The sequence below is a fragment of the Megascapheus bottae genome, chromosome 4, assembly GCF_031878675.1.
Source record: "Megascapheus bottae isolate mThoBot1 chromosome 4, mThoBot2.hap1, whole genome shotgun sequence".
Taxonomy (NCBI): Eukaryota; Metazoa; Chordata; class Mammalia; order Rodentia; family Geomyidae; genus Megascapheus; species Megascapheus bottae.
The window spans coordinates 10,541,394-10,560,798 of record NC_143512.1 but is presented as its reverse complement, the minus strand read 5'-3'; the positions used below and the strand labels follow the sequence as shown (position 1 = coordinate 10,560,798).

At 39.6% G+C, this 19,405-nt stretch overlaps 1 protein-coding gene across 6 annotated transcripts in view; it reads left to right on the top strand.

Annotated features, from left to right (window-relative positions):
- The window catches only part of Arhgap26 (Rho GTPase activating protein 26), a 457,842-nt gene that overhangs the window by 236,261 nt on the left and 202,176 nt on the right, over positions 1–19,405 (top strand). For all 6 annotated transcript variants that reach the window (XM_090331301.1, XM_090331302.1, XM_090331305.1 and 3 more), the window contains exon 12: positions 1,195–1,231. In XM_090331301.1, the coding sequence (XP_090187427.1) occupies positions 1,195–1,231 (37 nt within the window). The remainder of the gene's footprint in view (positions 1–1,194; positions 1,232–19,405) is intronic.

The following is a 19,405-nucleotide window of genomic DNA, read 5'->3' as shown; positions in this document are numbered from 1 at the left end:
CAGCACCACTTTTTGAAGAGGCTGTCTTTCTTCCAGTCTATTTTTTTGGCTCCCTTGTCAAAGATTAGGTGGCCATAGATCTGTGGTTTAATGTCTGGGTCTTCAGTTCTATTCCATTGATCTTCAGGCCTGTACTTGTGCCAGTACCAAGCTGTTTTTGTCACTATAGCTCTGTAATAGAGTCTAAAGTTTGGTATTGAAATTCTTCCTGTGCTGTACTTTCTGCTAAGAATTGTTTTTGCTCTATGGGGTCTTTTATTATTCCATATGAAATTTTGGACTGCCTCTTCTATTTCTTTAAAGCATGCCATTGGGATATTGATGGGTATTGCGTCGAATTTGTAGATAGTCCTTGGCAAGGTTGCCTTTTTCACACTGTTAATTCTTCCAATCCAGGAACATGGAGGTTTTTCCATTTCCTCAGTTATGATTTAATTTCTTTTTTCAGGGTTTTAAAGTTTTCATCAAAAAGGTCCTTTACATTCTTAGTTAATTCCTAGGTACTTTATTTTCTTTGTGGCTATTGTAAAAGGAGTGTTTTTCCTGATTGCTGCTTTAATCCTCTTATTGTTGGCATATAGGAAGGCAGTTGATTTTTGAGGGTTAATTTTATACCCTGCTACCTTGCCAAAGTTTTGAATCAGCTCAAGCAACTTAGGAGTGGAATCTATAGGGTTCTTTCAATATAGAATCATGTCATCTGCAAAGAGGGAAAGTTTCACTTCCCTTTTCCCTATTTGGGTCCCTTTTATGCCTTGTTGCTCTGGCTAGAAATTCTAATAGTATGTAAAAGGGGAGTGGAGAAAGTAGGCATCCTTATCTCGTTCCTGATTTTAGACAAAATGGCCTTATCTTTTCGCCGTTAAGTATAATGGTAGCGGTAGATCTGTCATATACAGCCTTTATTATACTGAGGAATGTTCCGTGGATTGCTAGTTTTCTCCAGAGCTTTTAGCATAAAGGGGTGTTAGATCTTGTCAAATGCTTTTTCTTGCTTCTGTTGAGACAATCATGTGATTCTTGTCCTTGCTCCTGTTGATGTATTGAATTATATTAATTGACTTGTGTATGTTGTACCAGCTTTGCATCCTCACAGGACTTTCAATTTGGATGGAAGAAACTGCCTTGTATCTTGTGGTACAATGGAGGGTGGTATGAAATACATACAAGTAAATTTCTGTTTCTGTTTTTCAGGTCTACAACTCAAACAAAGACAATCAGAACGAAGGGTGTAAGTATGATTGGATTATTTTCTTCAGCTACAATTGCAAGCGGCTTTGAGAAGTTGTTACTTGGTGGGTGAACCACTAGGAGGTGCTCTGGGCACATGGGGGGGGTCAATCCCATTTCCCTAGGGAAGTTGGAGATGTTTCTACTTCACTTTCCTTCCTGTCACTGGTTTCAGAGTACTGTCACATTTAAATAACCCAACTTTATATAGCATTCTCATACAGATTATCTCTCTTAATCCTAAAGTATCTTAAAGCTGTATCACCAATCACCCCTTAAAAGTCAGTTTATCTACTGTTATTTCATGCCTCAAGACTTGTATGTTCTAAGAAAGCCAAATTTGTCCTTGTCTCCTCTGCATTCAGCCCAAAGGACTGGCAGGACCATTATAGGTAGATTGCTTACTCCCTTTCCTTTGTGTTGTCTTTGAGAGGAGGGAGTGGAAAGAGGAAATGTAATATTGTTTCTCTTTGTAGAAATGGCCCCTGGGCAGCCTCTGAAGGTCTAGCACATTCCCCTGATGCAGGATCTGTGCGCTTTGGTTAATCATGATTTTCAAGGGCATGGGTAATCTAGCTTACCTTGTAGAAGTGATGAGACTATAATGAAAATCATACTAGCAAAGTATTTGGACTGATTAACTCCTTGGTGCATAGGAGAGGCAAAAAAGAATAAAACAACATATATTCCTTCCAGGTTGTTACAAGAATACAAAGGAAATCCTGTCACCTGGTTTCAGATTTACTTCATAAAATCCACTTAGAAAATAAATTCAAAGGTAGACCTAGCATGAATTTCAGTGGTGTCAGGAAAGTCAGACAAATAGTGCCTCTTCAAATGGATAGGAGAACTGAGCTTTAAAAAAAAAATAGAGGGTGGGGATTTTTACTTCTCTCATTTTTTCCCCAAATACAGATTTTTCTTAGAAAATATAAAGTCAGGTTGCCAGGAGTTTGGCCTAGTGGTAGAGTGCTTGCCTAGCATGAATGAAGACATGGGTTCAATTCCTCAGTACCACAAACATAGAAAAAAGCTGGAAATGGTGCTATAGCTCAAGTGGTAGAGCTCTAGCCCAAGGACAGCAGTCAGGGCCTGAGTTCAAGCCCCAGGACTGGCAAAAAAAGAAAATATAAACTCAAAGTATACAACATAAAATATTGAGTAATATGGAATTTTGCAATGGTTTGAGAGCCCTGAGAGGAAAATGATTTTTTTCCTTCTCAAATATTAAACAAGGGAAAAGATAATAAATATTGAAGGAAATGAACTATCTTCCCCTTTCACCCATTCCTCCACTGATTCCAAAAGGATTGTTGCAGAACTTTTGAGGAAAACTCTGATGGTAGAAATACCACCATCAAACCCCACTGTACAGCAGTGAAGAAATACAGAAGGCTGCTCACATTAAGGAACATAACTCAATGCACAGGCTTAGAAATCCACCAGCTCTAGAAACTCAGGAGTCAGGAGCTACTGAGAAGTAATAGCTACTGTTTACAAGATGACAAAGCTCCAGACTATTGGCAATATTTGCCTTAGTCTTCTGTCAGTTCAGCTTCCCAGGATCGGTACTATCAAGTTGGTTTAGTTTGAACCTACCTTGACAGTTTCAATGGTACTTCCTGAAATGGAAATTGTGCAGCTTCCCAAGAGATTGTTGGGAAGACATTAGGAAAACAGGTATGGATGCCAACACCAGACCTCAATGTGGGACATACTAATTCTGTAAGGACCAAAGACCTTCAAGAGATGATGCAAGATATATAAATGGAACCAGAAGTACACACACTTTAACCTTTTAATCACATGAACCTGCTTCTCTGTGCTCCAATGCCAGCAGATTGCAGGGTTATTTGGAATTATTCTATTGATGTGCATGCCAGTTGTTCTGCCATTTCTGTAAGCATTTCTGGATTACATTTTAGAAGCATTTAAAAATGACTACCTTTTTTTCATCAAGTGCAAAGATTTTTGTTCAAGAAAGCTGAAAAAGATTACAAAATAAAACCTGAATTCAGTATAGATAACCAAAGAAGGGGATGCTGATCATAAATGATGGAATCTTTATAAAGAACAAGAGATTTTAATATATTTGTAGAAGTATGCTATTTATTGAAGTAGGCCATGTGTTTATCATCAAGCTCTAAGTGAGGATTGAGAGTAGATTATTGGGAGTTGTCAACCTTCTAGTTGAACTATTTCTCTGAAGCATTTGTTTTCTACAGTTAACATGTCTCTTGTAGTAATAGTAAGTGGTGGCTTACTGTGTCATAGGTATAGGGATTTATTGTATACATTAAAGCTTACTGGATATTTTTGACTAGTTTGGTAGATGAGGGATTTTTCTAGTAAGCTCAGGGGACAGAATATTGTCTAAATTTTGTCTGGCCCCAAAGGCCCTACTGTAAACACAGGGTAGTATTATACTTTTGTTAATAAAAGAAAAATAAAGTCTCATTTTACAAAATACAGATACTTGTGCGGCATTTTACTCCTGGCATCCCATTATTTATAGACAGGGAAGCTGTGCTTGCCTGAAGTGTCTCATAGCCCTTTAATTGCTAACTCTCCTGCTTACCTCACCAGCAGGAGAGTAAAGCAATGGGGTAAAAAGTATTGGACACTTTCCATGAGTAGTTTAGGCAGGACATATTTGGGGGGCTTTGATATCCACTGATTTCTAGGATAGCAGAACTAGAATAGGGCTTCTGGGTTGGTGTGCTGCTTCTGCTTTTACTGCTTCTGCTGCTTCTGCTGCTTCTGCTGCTTCTACTGCTTCTACTGCTTCTACTGCTGCTTCTGCTTCCGCTTCCTCCTCCCCCTCCTCCCCCTCCTCCTCCTCCTCCCCTTCCCCCCCCTCCTCCTCTCCTCCTCCTCCTTTCCTTCTCCTCTCCTCCTCCTCCTCTCCTTCTCCTCTCCTTTCCTCACCCTTCCTCCTCCTCTCCTTTCCTCACCCTTCCTCCTCCCCCTCCTTCTCCCTCCTCCTCTCCCACCCCTCCCTCCTCTTTAACATTGGAACCTCTCTTATACATAATGCCATTTCTTACTCTTTGGGTCTGCTTACCAAATGTTTTATCACTGAGTGACATCCTAGCCCTGAAGTTGTATTTGTCGTGCCTATTCATTCTAGGAATTCCCAGTTTTACCCCTTGTCCACCTATGTGAACAGGGCTCACCTGTCACAGGTGGCACTATTGCCTAGAGTCTTAATTGATCTGTAGCATTCTTCTAGTTCTTGGTCACAATTGGAAATTTCAGAGGCAAGAAGCCTATCTCTTAGGAATCTAAGAATAGGGCATTGCTCTTCACCAAATTCCAAAAGACTAGCATCTAAATCCCACATGTCTAGCATCTTGTTTTCTAGAACATATTTTTGCTGAGTCTGAATGCAAAGGTTTTATCTCTGAGCCAGAATGTTCTGAAGGGCAGATCATTTCAGACACTTGTGGATTCTTTGCTTTCCTCTTGAAGCTTCCCTCAGGGCAGACAGTGCCTAGGGGATGTAAGACAGGGCCATGAATAATGTCTGTCAGCTGCTGGTATTTTCCAAGTGGCCAAGTTGCCAAGGAGGGGCTGGCTGCAGATAAACACATGCACAGATCTCTCTTTCTCCCGCTCTCTTTCCCTTTCTCTGTTTTTATTTCAGGTAGAGGCTTAGTCATACTCCCCTGCTGCTGCCACATTATCACAGATCCCTTGATCTATTACTTCCCTTTTATATTTCATTTCTTTTATTCTCCCCTTTTATTTCTGTCCCCTGCTTATATTGCTGACCTCCCCTAGAGGCCACTGTTGTAGTGTATACTTTTAAAGTGCACTGTAGAAAATGTGTATCTTTTATCTGTGCTTTTAAGTTACATCAGTGCCTATGTTTATGATCTTTCTTTGCCTCCTTGCCCCATTCTGTTAGGTGATGGCATCCATCTCTTTGTACCTTCTTTGTATCCCTACCTCTTTAATGGTTTCTGTTCCATAGTTTTATCTCTTTTTGCAAAGATGTATGCCATTTCCCCATACTTCTAACTTACCCACCATGAACATCCCTGTACCTGGCCTCCTGTGTACAAGTGTCTTTGGGTGATGCTTCTCACATTGCTGATTGGTGCATAGGGTGAATGTGTTCTCATTCTGCTCTCCAGAGTGGTTGGTCCAAAGCCTCCTCAGTCATATATGCAGTTGCCTCTCTTTCTGTCAACTATCACTGCTCTTTGGCCTTCTGATTTCTGGCCATTCAAATAGATAAAGTGATAAAATTGTTGTGTCAGTTTTCATTTTTTCTACTAATTAATGATTTTGAGCAACTCTTCACTTGCCTATTAGTTTCCTAGATTCCCCCATGTGTTATTTGCCTACTCAAGTCCTTTGTCAATTTTCTACATCAATTGCCATCCGTTTCTGGTTGATTTATAAAGTTATTCTATCTAGATTTTAATCTCTTGTTAGTTTTAGACATTTTATTTTATTTTAATGTTGCCAGGGACTGATCCTAGGGTCTTACGTAGGTTAGGCAAGTGCTCTAACATGGAGATAAAGCCCTAGGCTTACCTTTAGAAATTTTAAATATATACCATCCTTCCATCTGTTTATTAAAAATGTACTTAATATCTTTGACTGAAGCTTTGTACATTTTGTATATTCATATGATCTATATAATCTTTTGTCTTCTTTTATATGATTTTCAAGTAGTATTTTTTGAAGAAAGCCTTTTAGATCTATGTTGAAAAGATTTGCAACTACCACTGATATTATATTTACAGGTGTCTTTCAGTATATAGTTTAATTCCGCTGATAACACCATTCAATGTTTCATAAAGATTCATTCTTACTTATGTCCATACAAGAGTCGGTTTTCATAAAATTCTCCATTCTTTCCCCCCCGTTGACTAGTGGTGTCAGCTTTGTATGTTAGATCTATATATCTAACTTCCTTTCTTCTTCATGCCAGTAGTTCTCTTTTTAATGTAATGTTAAAGAGCCAAACCTGAATATCTTAATATCATAGTATCTTTTGTTTTGCAAGTCCTGGGCCTTGAACTCAGGGCCTGAGCACTGTCGTTGGGCTTTCTCAAGGCTAGAGCTCCACCAGTTGAGCCACTGCGCCACTTGTGGCTTTTTAAAAATTTTTGTTCCTTTATTAACGTTGATTTTTACATCATATTTTAAATGACAGGTTTAACAAATGAGTGTTCAAGAAGGGAATCTCTATTTACAATCACTGGGACTTAGTATTTAGAACTTAATCAAAATTAGGCTAAGGGTTTGTATGTCATAGAAACATTAATTTTAGAAAATAAAACATTATGTCTATAGAGTCATAGGTATTTATATCTATATAGTTATGTTTATATTTCCATTACCATGTCCATAGCATTGGGTATGTAGATGTTGAGTCCTCACTCTTATACTCTTTGGATTTAATAGCCACATATTAAGGATGCATGCGCCTTTTGTTCCTTAGGTCTTAAGTTGTCTCACTCAACATGATTTGCTCTAGATTCATCCACTTCCCTGTGAATGCCATTATTTTATCTTGTCTGTTGGCTATGTAGAATTACATTGTGTATATATACCACATTTTCTGTATCCATTCATCTGCACTAGGGCATCTGGATTGTTTCCATCACCTGGCTATTGTGAATAGTGCAGAGATGAACATAGCTGAGCAGGTATCTTTATAATATCCTGGGTTATGTTGTTCAGGATAGATGCCCAGAACTGGTATGGCGGGATTGTAGGGAAGGTCTATTTTCAGTTCTTTAAGAAACCTCCACACTGCTTTCCAGAGGGCTGAACTAGTTTACATTCCCACCAGCATTGTAGTAGGGTTCCTTTTTCTCCACAACCCTGCCAGCAACTGTCATTGTCTGAGTTCAGAATCTTGGCCATTCTGGTTGGGTTAAGGTGGTTTCTTAGGGTTGTTTTTATTTGCATTTCCTTTATGACCATAGATGATGAACATTTTCTCATATGCTTTTCTGCCATTTTAATCTCTTCTTCTGATAAGTCTCTCTTTAGTTCCCTTGCCCTTTTAGTGAATGGCCCTTATTGGGTTTGGGGGGGATTAATTTCTTGAGTTCCCTGTAGATACTGGATATTAAGCATTTGTTAGATGTATTGTTGGTGAATATCTTTTCCCAGTTGGTTGGCTCTCTACTTTTGCGACTATGTTTTTATCTGTACAGATACTTTTTATTTTTAGGTAGTCCCATTTATCGAGTCTCTCTCCTATCTGTTGCGATGCTGGGATTCTGTTCAGGAATCTTTTGCCTGTGCCTATGAGTTCCAGTGTCTCCCCTACTTTATCATGTAGCAGTTTCACGGTTTCCGGTCTGATATTGAGGTCTTCGATCCATTTTGAGTTAATGCTTGTGCATGGCAAAAGGCTAGGGTCAATTTTTAGTTTTCTGCATGTGACTGCATTACGTTGATTGATTGACAAATGTTAATCTAGCCTTGCATCTGTGGGAAGAAGCCTACTTGATCGTAGTGCATGATTTTTTAAATTAGTTTCTGGATTTTGTTCGCTAATATTTTGTTGAGGAGTTTTACGTCTGTGTTCATTAGAGAAATAGGTCTATAGTTTTCTTTTTTTGTTGGGTCTTTCCCTGGTTTGGGGATGAGAGTAATATTAGTTTCATAAAATGAATTTGGTATTGCTCCTTCTGTTTGTATTTCTCGGAAAAGTTTCAAGAGTATAGGTGTTATTTCATCTTTAAACGTCTTCTAGAATTCCGCATCTGGACCTGGGCTCTTTTTGGTTGGCATTTCCCTGATTGCTTCCACAATTTCATTGTAAAGAGATTGATTCGTTCTATTTGTTTACCTCATCATTGTTCAGTGTGGGTAGCCAATATTTATTGAAGAAACCATCCATTTCTACTAGATTTTCTTGTTTCTTTGAAGATAGGCCCTGGTAGTACTTATTCCTTATGGACTGAATTTCTTGGAAATCAGTTGTGATTGTTCCCGTGGGGTCTCTAATCTTGTTTATTTGAGTCTCCCCTCTCCTTTTTTTTGATTAATCTTGCCAGGGGTTTGTCTATTTTGTTGACTCTTTCAAAGAATCATCTTTTTGATTTATCAATTTTTTGTATAGTAGATCTTATTTCAATCTCTGACATTTCTGATTTTATTTTTGTTATTTCTATCTTTCTAGTTGTTTTAGAATTAACTTTTTCTTGGGGCCGGGAGTTTGGCCTAGTGGTTAAAGTGCTTGCCTAGCATGCATGAAGACCCGGGTTCGATTCCTCGGTACCACAGACATAGAAAAAGCCATAAGTGGTGCTGAGGCTCAAGTGGTAGAGCTCTAGCCTTGAGAAAGTCCAAGGACAGTGCTCAGGCCCTGAGCTCAAGCCCAGGATTGGCAAAAAAAAAAAAGGAGAAAGAAAAAAAAAAGAATTAACTTTTTCTTGCTCCTCTAGGTGTTTCAGTTTTTTTTTAAGTTATTTACATGCTGCTCTTCTGTCTTTTTAATATACGCTCCTAGTGCGATAAATTTGCCTCTTAGAACTGCCTTTGCTGTGTCCCATAAGTTCCTTTGTGATGTTTCTTGATTGTCATTACATTCAAGGAAGTTTTTAATTTCTTTTTTGATTTGATCTGTTACCCAGGAGTTATTCAGAAGTGTGTTGTTCAGTTTCCAAGTGATTGAATGTTTTTTGACTTTGACTGCATTGTTCAGAATTAGTCTGACTCTACTGTAATCAGATAGAATGCATGGGATTATATCAATTCTCTTTGTAGGCTATTGTACTTCTAGGATAAATTTAATATGCTCCTCAAAAAGAAGACATGTGGGCCGGGAGTTTGGCCTAGTGGTGGAGTGCTTGCCTAGCATGCATGAAGACCCAGGTTCAATTCCTCGGTACCACATACATAGAAAAAAGCCAGAAGTGGTGCAGAGGCTCAAGTGGTAGAGCTCTAGCCTTGAGAAAGTCCAAGGACAGTGCTCAGACCCTGAGCTTAAACTCAGAACTGGCAAAAAAGAAGACATGTAAAAAAAGACATTTTCATTTAATATTATGTTGAATTATGTAGACTAATTTTAGATGAAAACACTTTTGTAATAGTCTTCTTCTTGCTTCTTGGTGATTAATTGGAGATAAGAGTCTCATAGACCTTCTTTCCTTGGCTGGTTTTGAATTTGAATCCCCATATCTCAGTCTCCTGAGAAGTTAGGACTACAGGAATAATCCATGAATGCTCAGCTTTAGTTTTAGTTTTTGACCTAAAAGTCTTACATGTTCTTGGCTAGGCTGATCTCTGAATATGAAATTGGGAAATTAACCTGCTGTTTTGCCAGTCCTATAGACCTGTCACCAAGACCTCTCCTGCCAGTGGAGACTCTGAGCTCTCTTGATGCTTAATCTCTCATCTAGTAGGAAATTGGAAAGGGAGGAAATGAAAACACAGATAGGGAAGAGGATGAAACTATATTTGTTCTCTTTAACTTTCATTACTGAGGAAGTGGCCATTTCCAGAGTCACCAAGATGTGTGCCTTTTTCTGTTAAAGGGTGGGGCTCTGCAATGGGCAAGTTGTCTTCTCCTGTCTACTGTGGCTTCCTTTGCCATCTCAATGTTTGGATCCCATGGTCTTCATGTTTTGTTGCCTACCCACCCCTGACTATGTTTCATTCCCCTAAAGATTTTGAAAATTATTTCATTCCCCTTTGAAATTAGCCAAGTTGATAAGTAGGATGGACAGTCTACAGCTCAGTCTGTTGTTTTTCTGTATGAAGAACAGTTAGAAAATTAAGGGCTCATCAGACAGGATAGGCTATCCAGTACAAGAGAGTAAGGGAATGGCAATGTCTTAAAATTTCTTCCATGACCAAAGTTTTAAATAATTACTGTTAACTGTCTACTTGACTCTAAAATGATTAGTTAGCTTTAAAAATGCTGCTCTTCCTCTGCTTCCCAGCTGTTTGAAGGCTGACAGATTGGGACAGAGAGGACCCAGTCTACTAACCTGGTCTTCACAGTACAATCTTACTCAGTATGGGAGTTAGCTCAAATTCACAGGCTACTCAGATTATGTTCACCGGAGTATGTCTTCATCCTGTAGGCATACACATCAGGGTACAGCTCAATGGGGACCCTCTGACTTTTTAGGATGGCATTGCAGTAGTTCACTCTATTTCCCACTCTTGTTAATAATCTCCTCTGCTTATATCAGAACCTTTAACAATGAGATTAAAGTGCCCAGGTTTCCTACAGCTCCTCATCTAGTAAATGTTTCTGGTACTTTATTGGGGGCAGGTTACACTGATTGATAAGATTTCTGATCTCTTCCTTTATGGAAGAATAGATGGTCTGCCATGGAGGCTTAGAGTGCTGAAAGGCAAGAGGCAGATGGCCCAGTCCCGCTGTGTGGGTGTGTTTGATAGTCATGCTCGCTATAGATGTACCCCAAGTGCAGACATGCCCAGAGATGATGGATTTGAAAGTGAGCTCAGAATGGGATTCCATCTAGGCTAGAAAGACTTAATAAATAGCAACTTCCTAACATTCCAACCTCTTCATTCTTCTTCCTCCCCTCCCCTCCCCACAATATTAAGGTTTGAACATAAGGCTTCCCTCATGAGTGCTCAGCTAATGCTGTACCATTTGATCTATGCCTCTACCCCATCTTTCTACCTTGCTTTTAATATAATACCCCCAAAAAACATGTAATGCAAAAGAACCCAAAATGTGGCTTTCTAGTTTATTATTCACATGGAATGTTATGGTGAAGAACAATAAAGACAAACGGCTTTCTGTGGAGAGATGGCATTGGGATCTGGTTTTCTATTGGACACCATTGAATCTCTACACTTTAATCTTTTTGTTGTTGGTGGTGGTGTCTTTGAGATAGGCTTTCACTCTGCAATCCAAGCTGATCTTGAACTTGTCATCCTCCTGCCTCAGCTATCCAAGGAACCTCACTCTTAAGGAAGTTTAAAAATACAATTTTACATTTGGGCACCAGTGGCTCATGCTTGTAATTTTAGCTACTGGAGTGTCTGGGATCTCAGGATTGTGGTTTGAAGCCAGCCTGGGTGAGGAAGTACGTGAGACTCCAATTAACTACCAAAAAGCTTGAATGGAAAATATGATCAAATGGTGGAGTGTCGGTCTTGAACAATAAAGCTAAGGGATATCATTAGGCCCTGAGTTAAAGCATGCATATACATTTTTATTGCTGTAAAATAATGTGACTATTTTGGAATATACATTTATTTGTTTATTTGAAATAGGGAAGGGAAAGGGGGGGAAACAAGATGATTGTGTGTGGGGTGGGGGGATGGAAACAAGGACAAAAACATGAAAAGGGGTATCAATATTTGAGAAGTAATGCACCTACTACCTGATGAATGTAAACTATAACTCCTGTATACAATATCCTTACAATGAAATAATAAAATAAAATGAAAGGTTAAAAAGAAAATAAAGTCTTCTTTTACTGAAGATAATAGATAGATATTTTGCCTTAATTGGGAATATACTGAATATACTTGTGTCCATTCTGCTTTAAAATTGATAATACAACATGACAATTGTATATCAGTATCATTTATATTGCTTAAATACTCTATTATAGATTCTATCTTAATTTATTGTCATTATTAAATATCCCATCATTGGACATCAGTGTTCTTTCTAGACATTTACTATTTTGAATAGCATTGCCCTATGTGTCCTTGTGCATCAGTCTTCTTGCATATCTGTTATGCGTCTCTTTGGCCATGTGGATTGGAGAAAAGTGTGTCCATTGGGGGCACTGTGGAGCCAGTGTAATTAGCACACTGGCCAGAACAGGGAAAAGGTGCTGTTTCTCCAAGCTTCCATTTCCCTTTCTATAAAACTTGGGGGGCATTTATAACCCATGCCTTATAAGCTCTGTGTTAGGATTAAGGTTTGGCATAGTATCTGTTGTTGGTACATACTTTCGTGGTAATTATCTTTATGATCATCTAGCTTTGCCACTTAATCCCCCAAAACAAAAAAAAAGAATAGACTCACTGGAAAGAAAGGTATTGACAAATGTTGAAAGGAACAATGAGGAAGCTGAGGGGAAGTACTCAAACTTCTGCTATATTTCCATCTTGGTGCCTATGAGAGTTAAATTGTTTAATCCTGACTATTGTATTTCCAGTGTTACTATTACACAGTCATTTTAAGTTAATACTTATTATATTAATGTTTAATATGCATGGGAGGCATGGCTACTTACTTGAAAACCTGATTTTATAAAGGTTATTACATAGCATAAGAGCTAAGCCTTTTCAGTAAAGAACCAGAAAGTAAATGTTCTCATTTTGTGGAAATGGTCATCTCTACAGTTGTAGTCTGAATGCAGCAATTTCAAAAAGTTTCATTGTTCTGTTTTCATACAATATTTAGGTACTTCAGTCACATTCACGTTCCTTCAACTTTTGTTCTCCCTTCCCCTCCCACTGATTCCCACTCTCTAACCAAACCTGTTTAACATTCTTGTCATTCATTTTTCTTTCAATTGTATAACAACTATCAAACAAAACTTTCTGAAATGAGCAGTGGTGATTTGACACATGGACTGTAGTTTGTTGATTCTTCCTTTAACACAGAGGAATTTTTTTTTTAAATTGTCCAAGCTGGACGTTGTGGCTCACACCTGTAATCCTAACTACTCAGAAGGCTGAGATCTGAGGATGGCGGTACAAAGCCAGCCTGGGCACTGAAGTCTGTGAGACTCTTACCTCCAATTAACTACCAGGAGTGGCACTGTGGCTCAAGGCAGTAGGGCAAGAATAGCCTTGAGCTGAAGAGCTCAGGGACAGCACCCAGGCCCAGAGTTCAAGTCCTACAACTGAAAAAAAGAAGAAAAAAATTGTCCAAGATATCTTGAGGTTTTGGCAGAGGGAATAGAAATGGTATATGAATGTTTGCCATTTGCAGAAATGCTATTCAGAACATCTAGGTTTACAGATGAGTGAACAGGCTTAAAGAGATCATGGTGCATAGTGAAGAGGCAGGGGAGCTGATAGCTGAACCCTTGTCTGTCTGACTACCAATGTTTTGTTTTGTTCTTCTCTTTTCTTTGCTACTCTTGATAAGCACAGAATCTTTGCTCTGTTCCATCCAGTCCTATGTAGCAACCCCATGGAGTTGCAAGGAATCTTATCAGCTACTTCTAACACCTGATCTACCTGGTTCTTTGCTGCTAAGGGGCTATTTCATATACTTTCTAAGTAAGCCTCCTTATTAGAATCAGTTGTGATTACTCACGTACTTTTCCCAAAGTGAGACAAGCCAGGGCCACATTTTCTAATGGCTCTAGATTCCCAGGCTCTCTTAATAAGCATGGCCCACTGCCCTACCCCAGGATCCAGGAACACAATGGAACTACTCTTTGGGTGGTTTCTCTTATGTTCACTCCGACACTTTAGGCCCTTATTCAGATTGAACTTCCTAATAATGTCTTTATTAAAGCTTGTCTTATTTTATGAGATCATGACTGAGGACCAGGAGAAGAGATGGGCAGAGATAGGGCCATCGTTGCTATAGCTCTGTTTGCTCATTGTCGTGCCTCTGCTTTTTCATTCCCTTCATCTCTGTGTCTCTGCTTTCCTAATTCTGTCAAATAGGAGATTTATTCTTGAAACCACAGGGTAAGTAAGCCTTGACTAGGAAAGGGTGATAGAATACTATTTTAAAAAGATTTCTGAAGCCTTTAGCCTTCATTACCAGAGGCCCTACATTTTCATGAAAGTAATAGCGGACAGAAAAGAGTATTTGTTCCCTTTTGATTTCAGTTACCTTCGGCCTTTTGCTGTCAGAACACCCACATAGGAGAGGCAGAAGGAGACAGCCACTGGTAACCAGGATCCCTTTGGGATCAGAGCCATCTCAGCGCTGCCAGGTCTCCCTTGGAGGGTGGCTTATAAATAGAATATTTCCCCTTTTAAACCTGAGAAGGATGGAAGCATTAATGGGCATGCCCGCCTGGCCTCTTGCGCACTGGTCCACGAGGCAGTCAACTGAGCACACCTTCCCTTCCAGCTTTCCATCCCTGCCCGCCAGGACTGAACTGATGGAGACACATGTTTGCTTGCTACACCTCCAGCTCCCCCTGCACCCTTCTTAGCCCTTTTTCTTCCCCCCTCCTCTCTGAGCCGTGCAGGTTCCGGTGGCCATCACTTTCATCTTCCAAACCTCAGTCAGGCAAGAGGCTGTAATTTTAGCTTGCCCAAGTGCTGACATTTTGCATCTTTCTCTTTCTGTGAGGTATTGTGTGTGCAACCCTGTTGCTGTGGCCACCTTAAGCACATATTATATTGAGTTGAGCAGTGACACTTCAGCTCTAGAATGGTCTGACTGGGGCAAAGGCTAGGAGATAGGAAACATTTCTCAGAGGTTTTACAATGTGATTTCCAAGTTGTTTTATGTGGGAAGGTTCTGGCCTGCAAGGATAGGATGAGTAATGGTGCTTACCTGGAAAAGAAGCTTTTCTGCTTGCCCTAAAAGATATCTAAAATTCACTCTCTTAGCTTTAGATTGACAGAAGCAGTCAGTGTGGGACTCTATCTTGGCCTTATATCCCCCCTTCCCTTGTGACACGGGCTCTGTACTGGCAGCAGACTACATCCTGGACAGGTGTGAGTCACTCCTTGGCATCCTAGGTTGGGCTGTATCCAGGCAACAGTGAGCAGGTCCCTAGCTGCTGCGTATCTCTTCATGCTCTGTGCAAAGAGTTGTTGAGACAGAGGCTGCTCTTTGTCCATCGCCACCAAGTAAAGGTTTTCAGTTGTAATAGCTAAGATTTAGTAAACTTATACTATATATTGGTCAATACTCAGTGCCTGATATACTTTGTGACATTTGAAAATAATGACATAATGAAGCTGTATGCCATATTTTACCCAGCTGGTGAAGCATTGCTCATTCATAGATCTTCAGTGTTGGGGTGTCAAGTTGGATTGGGAAATTTCAAGTGTTGAGCACCATAGGAAATATGTCCTCCAGAAAGATGCACAACACTCAGCTCAGTCTATGCTACTTGGGAACCCACAGGCTGCTTCCATCTGAGTCTTGCTAAGAATGGGGACAACCTTTACAGCTATTCCAGAGCCTCCTAACTCAGGTGGCAGGTTGAGAGGATTAGCCCAGGTAGGGAAGCATTTCATCTCTTTTCTTGCTACTGTTTTACTTTGTCTCTTTGAGTTCATTAGTTTTTATGTTTGTCCTAGAAACTATGGGAAAGAAAACTTGTGTATCTGGTAGCTTGGGAGGAACATTTGATGGCAGTTTTGGTGCTGGAGGTTGGAGCATGAATGTGATCCAGTCAGGGCTGCTTGTCTCATGTTTTCTACAGCAGGCTCCTAAACTCTAGAAGGTACTAGAGGTAGTACCTAGAGGTAGAAGGTTCAGCCAACTGCATCCCACTTGAGGCTTTTGGCCTGTGGATACCTTTTAGCCTATTGGTTCTTGAGGTCTCAGCTGGTTAAAGTAAGAAATGTACTTGTTCATTCAGGAAGCAATTACTGAAATGTCTTCATGAGCAAAGGAGCTAAAGTCTCTGCTCTTCTGGAGCTTATACTGTTTAAAAAAACTTTAAATTTGTTTATACTAAAAAATACTATAATGAATTTTTTTCAAGTATTACAAATTTGCTTATACTGATAGGTAAACATTGTCCATATTGTTGGGATAAATGTGATGCTTTGGTACAGATTTGCACTGTGCAATGTGGAGCTTACACTACGGAGAAAAAATGGACAACCAACAGTAAATGACTAGCACAAGGTGTAATTTTAGATGGTGGTAAACACTATAAAAAATAAGAACAAATGGCTAGATAATAGCTAGCTAGTTCACTAGCTGGCTCAGGGAAGGCCTCTCCAATGAAGTGATACATGAGAAGTAACCTGAAAGGAAGGACCAACATGGACAAGGCCCTATGGTGACAGGAGGAGCTAGCTGAATTCCAGGAATGTCAGGAAAAATCATTGTGATTGCATGGAAGAAAGCCTGGAGGAGAGTGATCTAGTAGACTAGAACTAGACCACATGAATTCAGTAATAAGATTGTGTTCTTAGTACTATGAAGAATAACTGCAGAGGAGTGACATGAGCTGACTATGCTTTTAAAAGGTGATCTTGGCTGCTGATGAAAAGCAAACTCTCTAGGGATTGAAAAGCGAAACAGCTAAGAGGTTATCATAGCAGCCCAGGGAAAGGATGATGTAGACTGTGTCTTGGTATTAGAAAAGAGTCTAATGAGAGGTAATTGGATTCTAGATTTATTTTTTAATTTTTACTGACAGTATATGTGGGATAAGAGTTAGATATGTGCTGTAAGGGTAGGTAAGGAATCAAATATGACTAGAGAAATGAGAGAGCTGGTAGGATATGGTACTCTCTATCTCGTCCTTTCAGACAGCTTCAGTATGGTACCTAGTCACTCATGTGTTCTTTTTACATCACCTTCATGCTGTTTTTATCCATGTACATAACCTTTATTATTACTTACCATTTTCTTTTTTAATTTTATTATTGTAATGTATAGAAGGGTTATAGTTCTCACACATACCCCTTCACGTGTTTTTGTCCCCATTTCCCTCCCCCCACCCTTTCTAATCATCTTATTTTCCCCCATTCCCTTTCCTTTTTCCAATAATCAAATAAACGTATTTACAGTATACCAAGTAACAAAGTCAGATACAGTAACTATATGAAATTAACCAAAGGGCAACAAAAGAGAAGAGAAATAACATAGTATATTAAGAACAATAATGCCATATCCTGGAGATCCTTTCATTTAGCTTCATCCTATATGACCTTATGTATCTAGGTTTTACATTACTGTAATCCTCTGCTAGGAGATTCCTAGGTGTGTACTATTTATTGCAAATGAGGGAAACCACTGAGCCTATGTTCCTTTGGGTCTGGCATACTCAGCATTTTCTTCAAGTCGCTTTATCCCCCTTTATCTCCATTTATTTAAAAGGGAGAATGTAACATGTGTGATGAATCAATAGCTTTCTCTTTTTATTAGAGAAGATATCTAGCTAATGGAAATGTTTGTTTTTTCCAGTGGCACACTCAAAGATTGTATATTAAGATCCATAACATTTGGGAATCATTTGTTTCCACTGGGGAGGTGGTAGTGTAGGTATTGACTGGTGACTAAGCCAATAATCAGTTGTTTGTCTGTGGTGATAATAGTTCGAATAGCTTCCTGTTTCTCTAAGTGGTGTTCTAATATCCCATCAGGTAGGTACTAAAGCATAATCTCTGAATGAGGGCCAGGGATTCGCATTGTAAAGATTACACCTTGCTTCTTTTGTCCCATGGACTTGAGAAGCGCTACTAAATAGGAAAAGGATCTAGAAAGCCTGATTTCTATTATCTTTATCTTTTGACTGCTAATAAAACTGCAAAAAGTAGAAAAGAATGAACTCCCAAATTAGATTGAATAAAAACCCTGATTCCCCACTGATTAACACCAAGATTTTACAGCAGCTCCTTATTCTGAGCCTAGGGTTCTTATCTGCATAACATAGATGAAAAGCAGGAAGAGGAGAAGGAGGGTGAAAACACAGTAAGAAGTTATTAGTAAGACAAGTAACAGCATTGTACAGCATGGGGTTAAGACTCATACAAAATTGAGCATGGAAACTATTTTTGCGGGTAGGGGTGTCAGTCATGGGTCTTGAACTCTGGGCCTGGGCATTGTCCCTGAGCTCTTCAGCTCAAAGCTACTACCCTACCTGTTGAACCACAACACCACTTCTGGTTTTCTAGTGATTAATTGGAGATAGAGTCTCATGGACTTTAGGGCCCAGGCTGGCTTTAAACCTCAATCCTCAGATCTCAGTCTCTTGAGTAGCTAGGATTACAGGCATGAGCCACCATGACCAGCTGAAAACTAGTTTATCAACTAGAAAATTAGATTGAAATTTAGGATTGTAGATGCATCTTCACATCAATAATACTCCCAAGTTTCAAGTATTTACTGAGACCTAATAAGTCATGGTTGTTTTATATTTGATTTTCATGACAACCTTAAGGAGTTGTCCCCAGTGTACAGATGAGGTTGGCTTCTCACTCCACACCAGGTACCTCTCCAGCCAGAGTGGTAGGGATAGGATTATAATCCAGATTTTTTTTTTGCCAGTCAAGGGGCTTGAGCTCAGGGCCTGTGCATTGTTCTTGGGCTTTTCTCAAGGCTGGTGCTCTACCAGTTGAGCCACAGCACCATTTCCAACTTTTCTATGTATGTGCATGCCAGGCAAGTACTCTACTACTAGACCAAACTCCTGGCCCCTAAAATCACCATTCTTTTTGTGCTGTCTGTGTGGTCCAACTGATAGTAGCCAAAGAAATGTCTAGGGCATTTTAGGTAGTGGAACAAAATAGGGTCTTAGAGCCCTGACCTAGGTTTGAAATTGCCAAAGCAGAGAATTTAGATTTGGAAAATTAAAAAACAACTTGGCATGTTTCTTGAGCCATCCTGGAAGTTTGTGATAGTCACCATCATGGAGATGTGTTTTCCAGGAGCCATAAAGAACCATGGGCTTTGCCTGATAAGGGGAAAGGGCATGAGCTCATCTGATCCTTTCAGAGTGTGTGAGCCAGTCAGAAATTCCTCTTCAGGTGACTTTGTGATCACTTTAGTGTGGATGTTTTTCTTCATGGTCTTTAGTGATGCTGAAATTGATTAAACTAACAATGAGCAAAGCAGACTAGACTCTAAAGAGCAAATCCTACTGGGAAATCAAGTAAATCTCTGTAGTAAGACTATGCATCTGAGCTGTGCAGGAGATGACCTGTTCATAGAAGCTTCAGACAGTCTCCTTGTTTCTCTAGGCAGTCTCCTGTATCTTTCTGGACAGTCTTCCATATCCCTTCAGATATGTTCATGAGATTTTCTTGCACCTTCATACAGTCCCTAGCACATCCAGAAAATGCCATTCTCTCATGCACACAAAGGAAAAGTTTGTTATTGTTTGCGAGATGTAGACCTTTATGGCTTTGGTTTGCAAATGAAGTTGAGTGGTTTGTTTTTTGATTAGTTGAAGGGATCAAAATCCCAAATTCTTTTCTGACTCCTTACGTATAGCCACAGTAGCAGCAGTGGCAGTGGCAGCAAGAGGAGTGGCAAGCCACATATGCAGATGGATCAGTCAAGAAAGCCTTGAGCATTTGGTCAAAT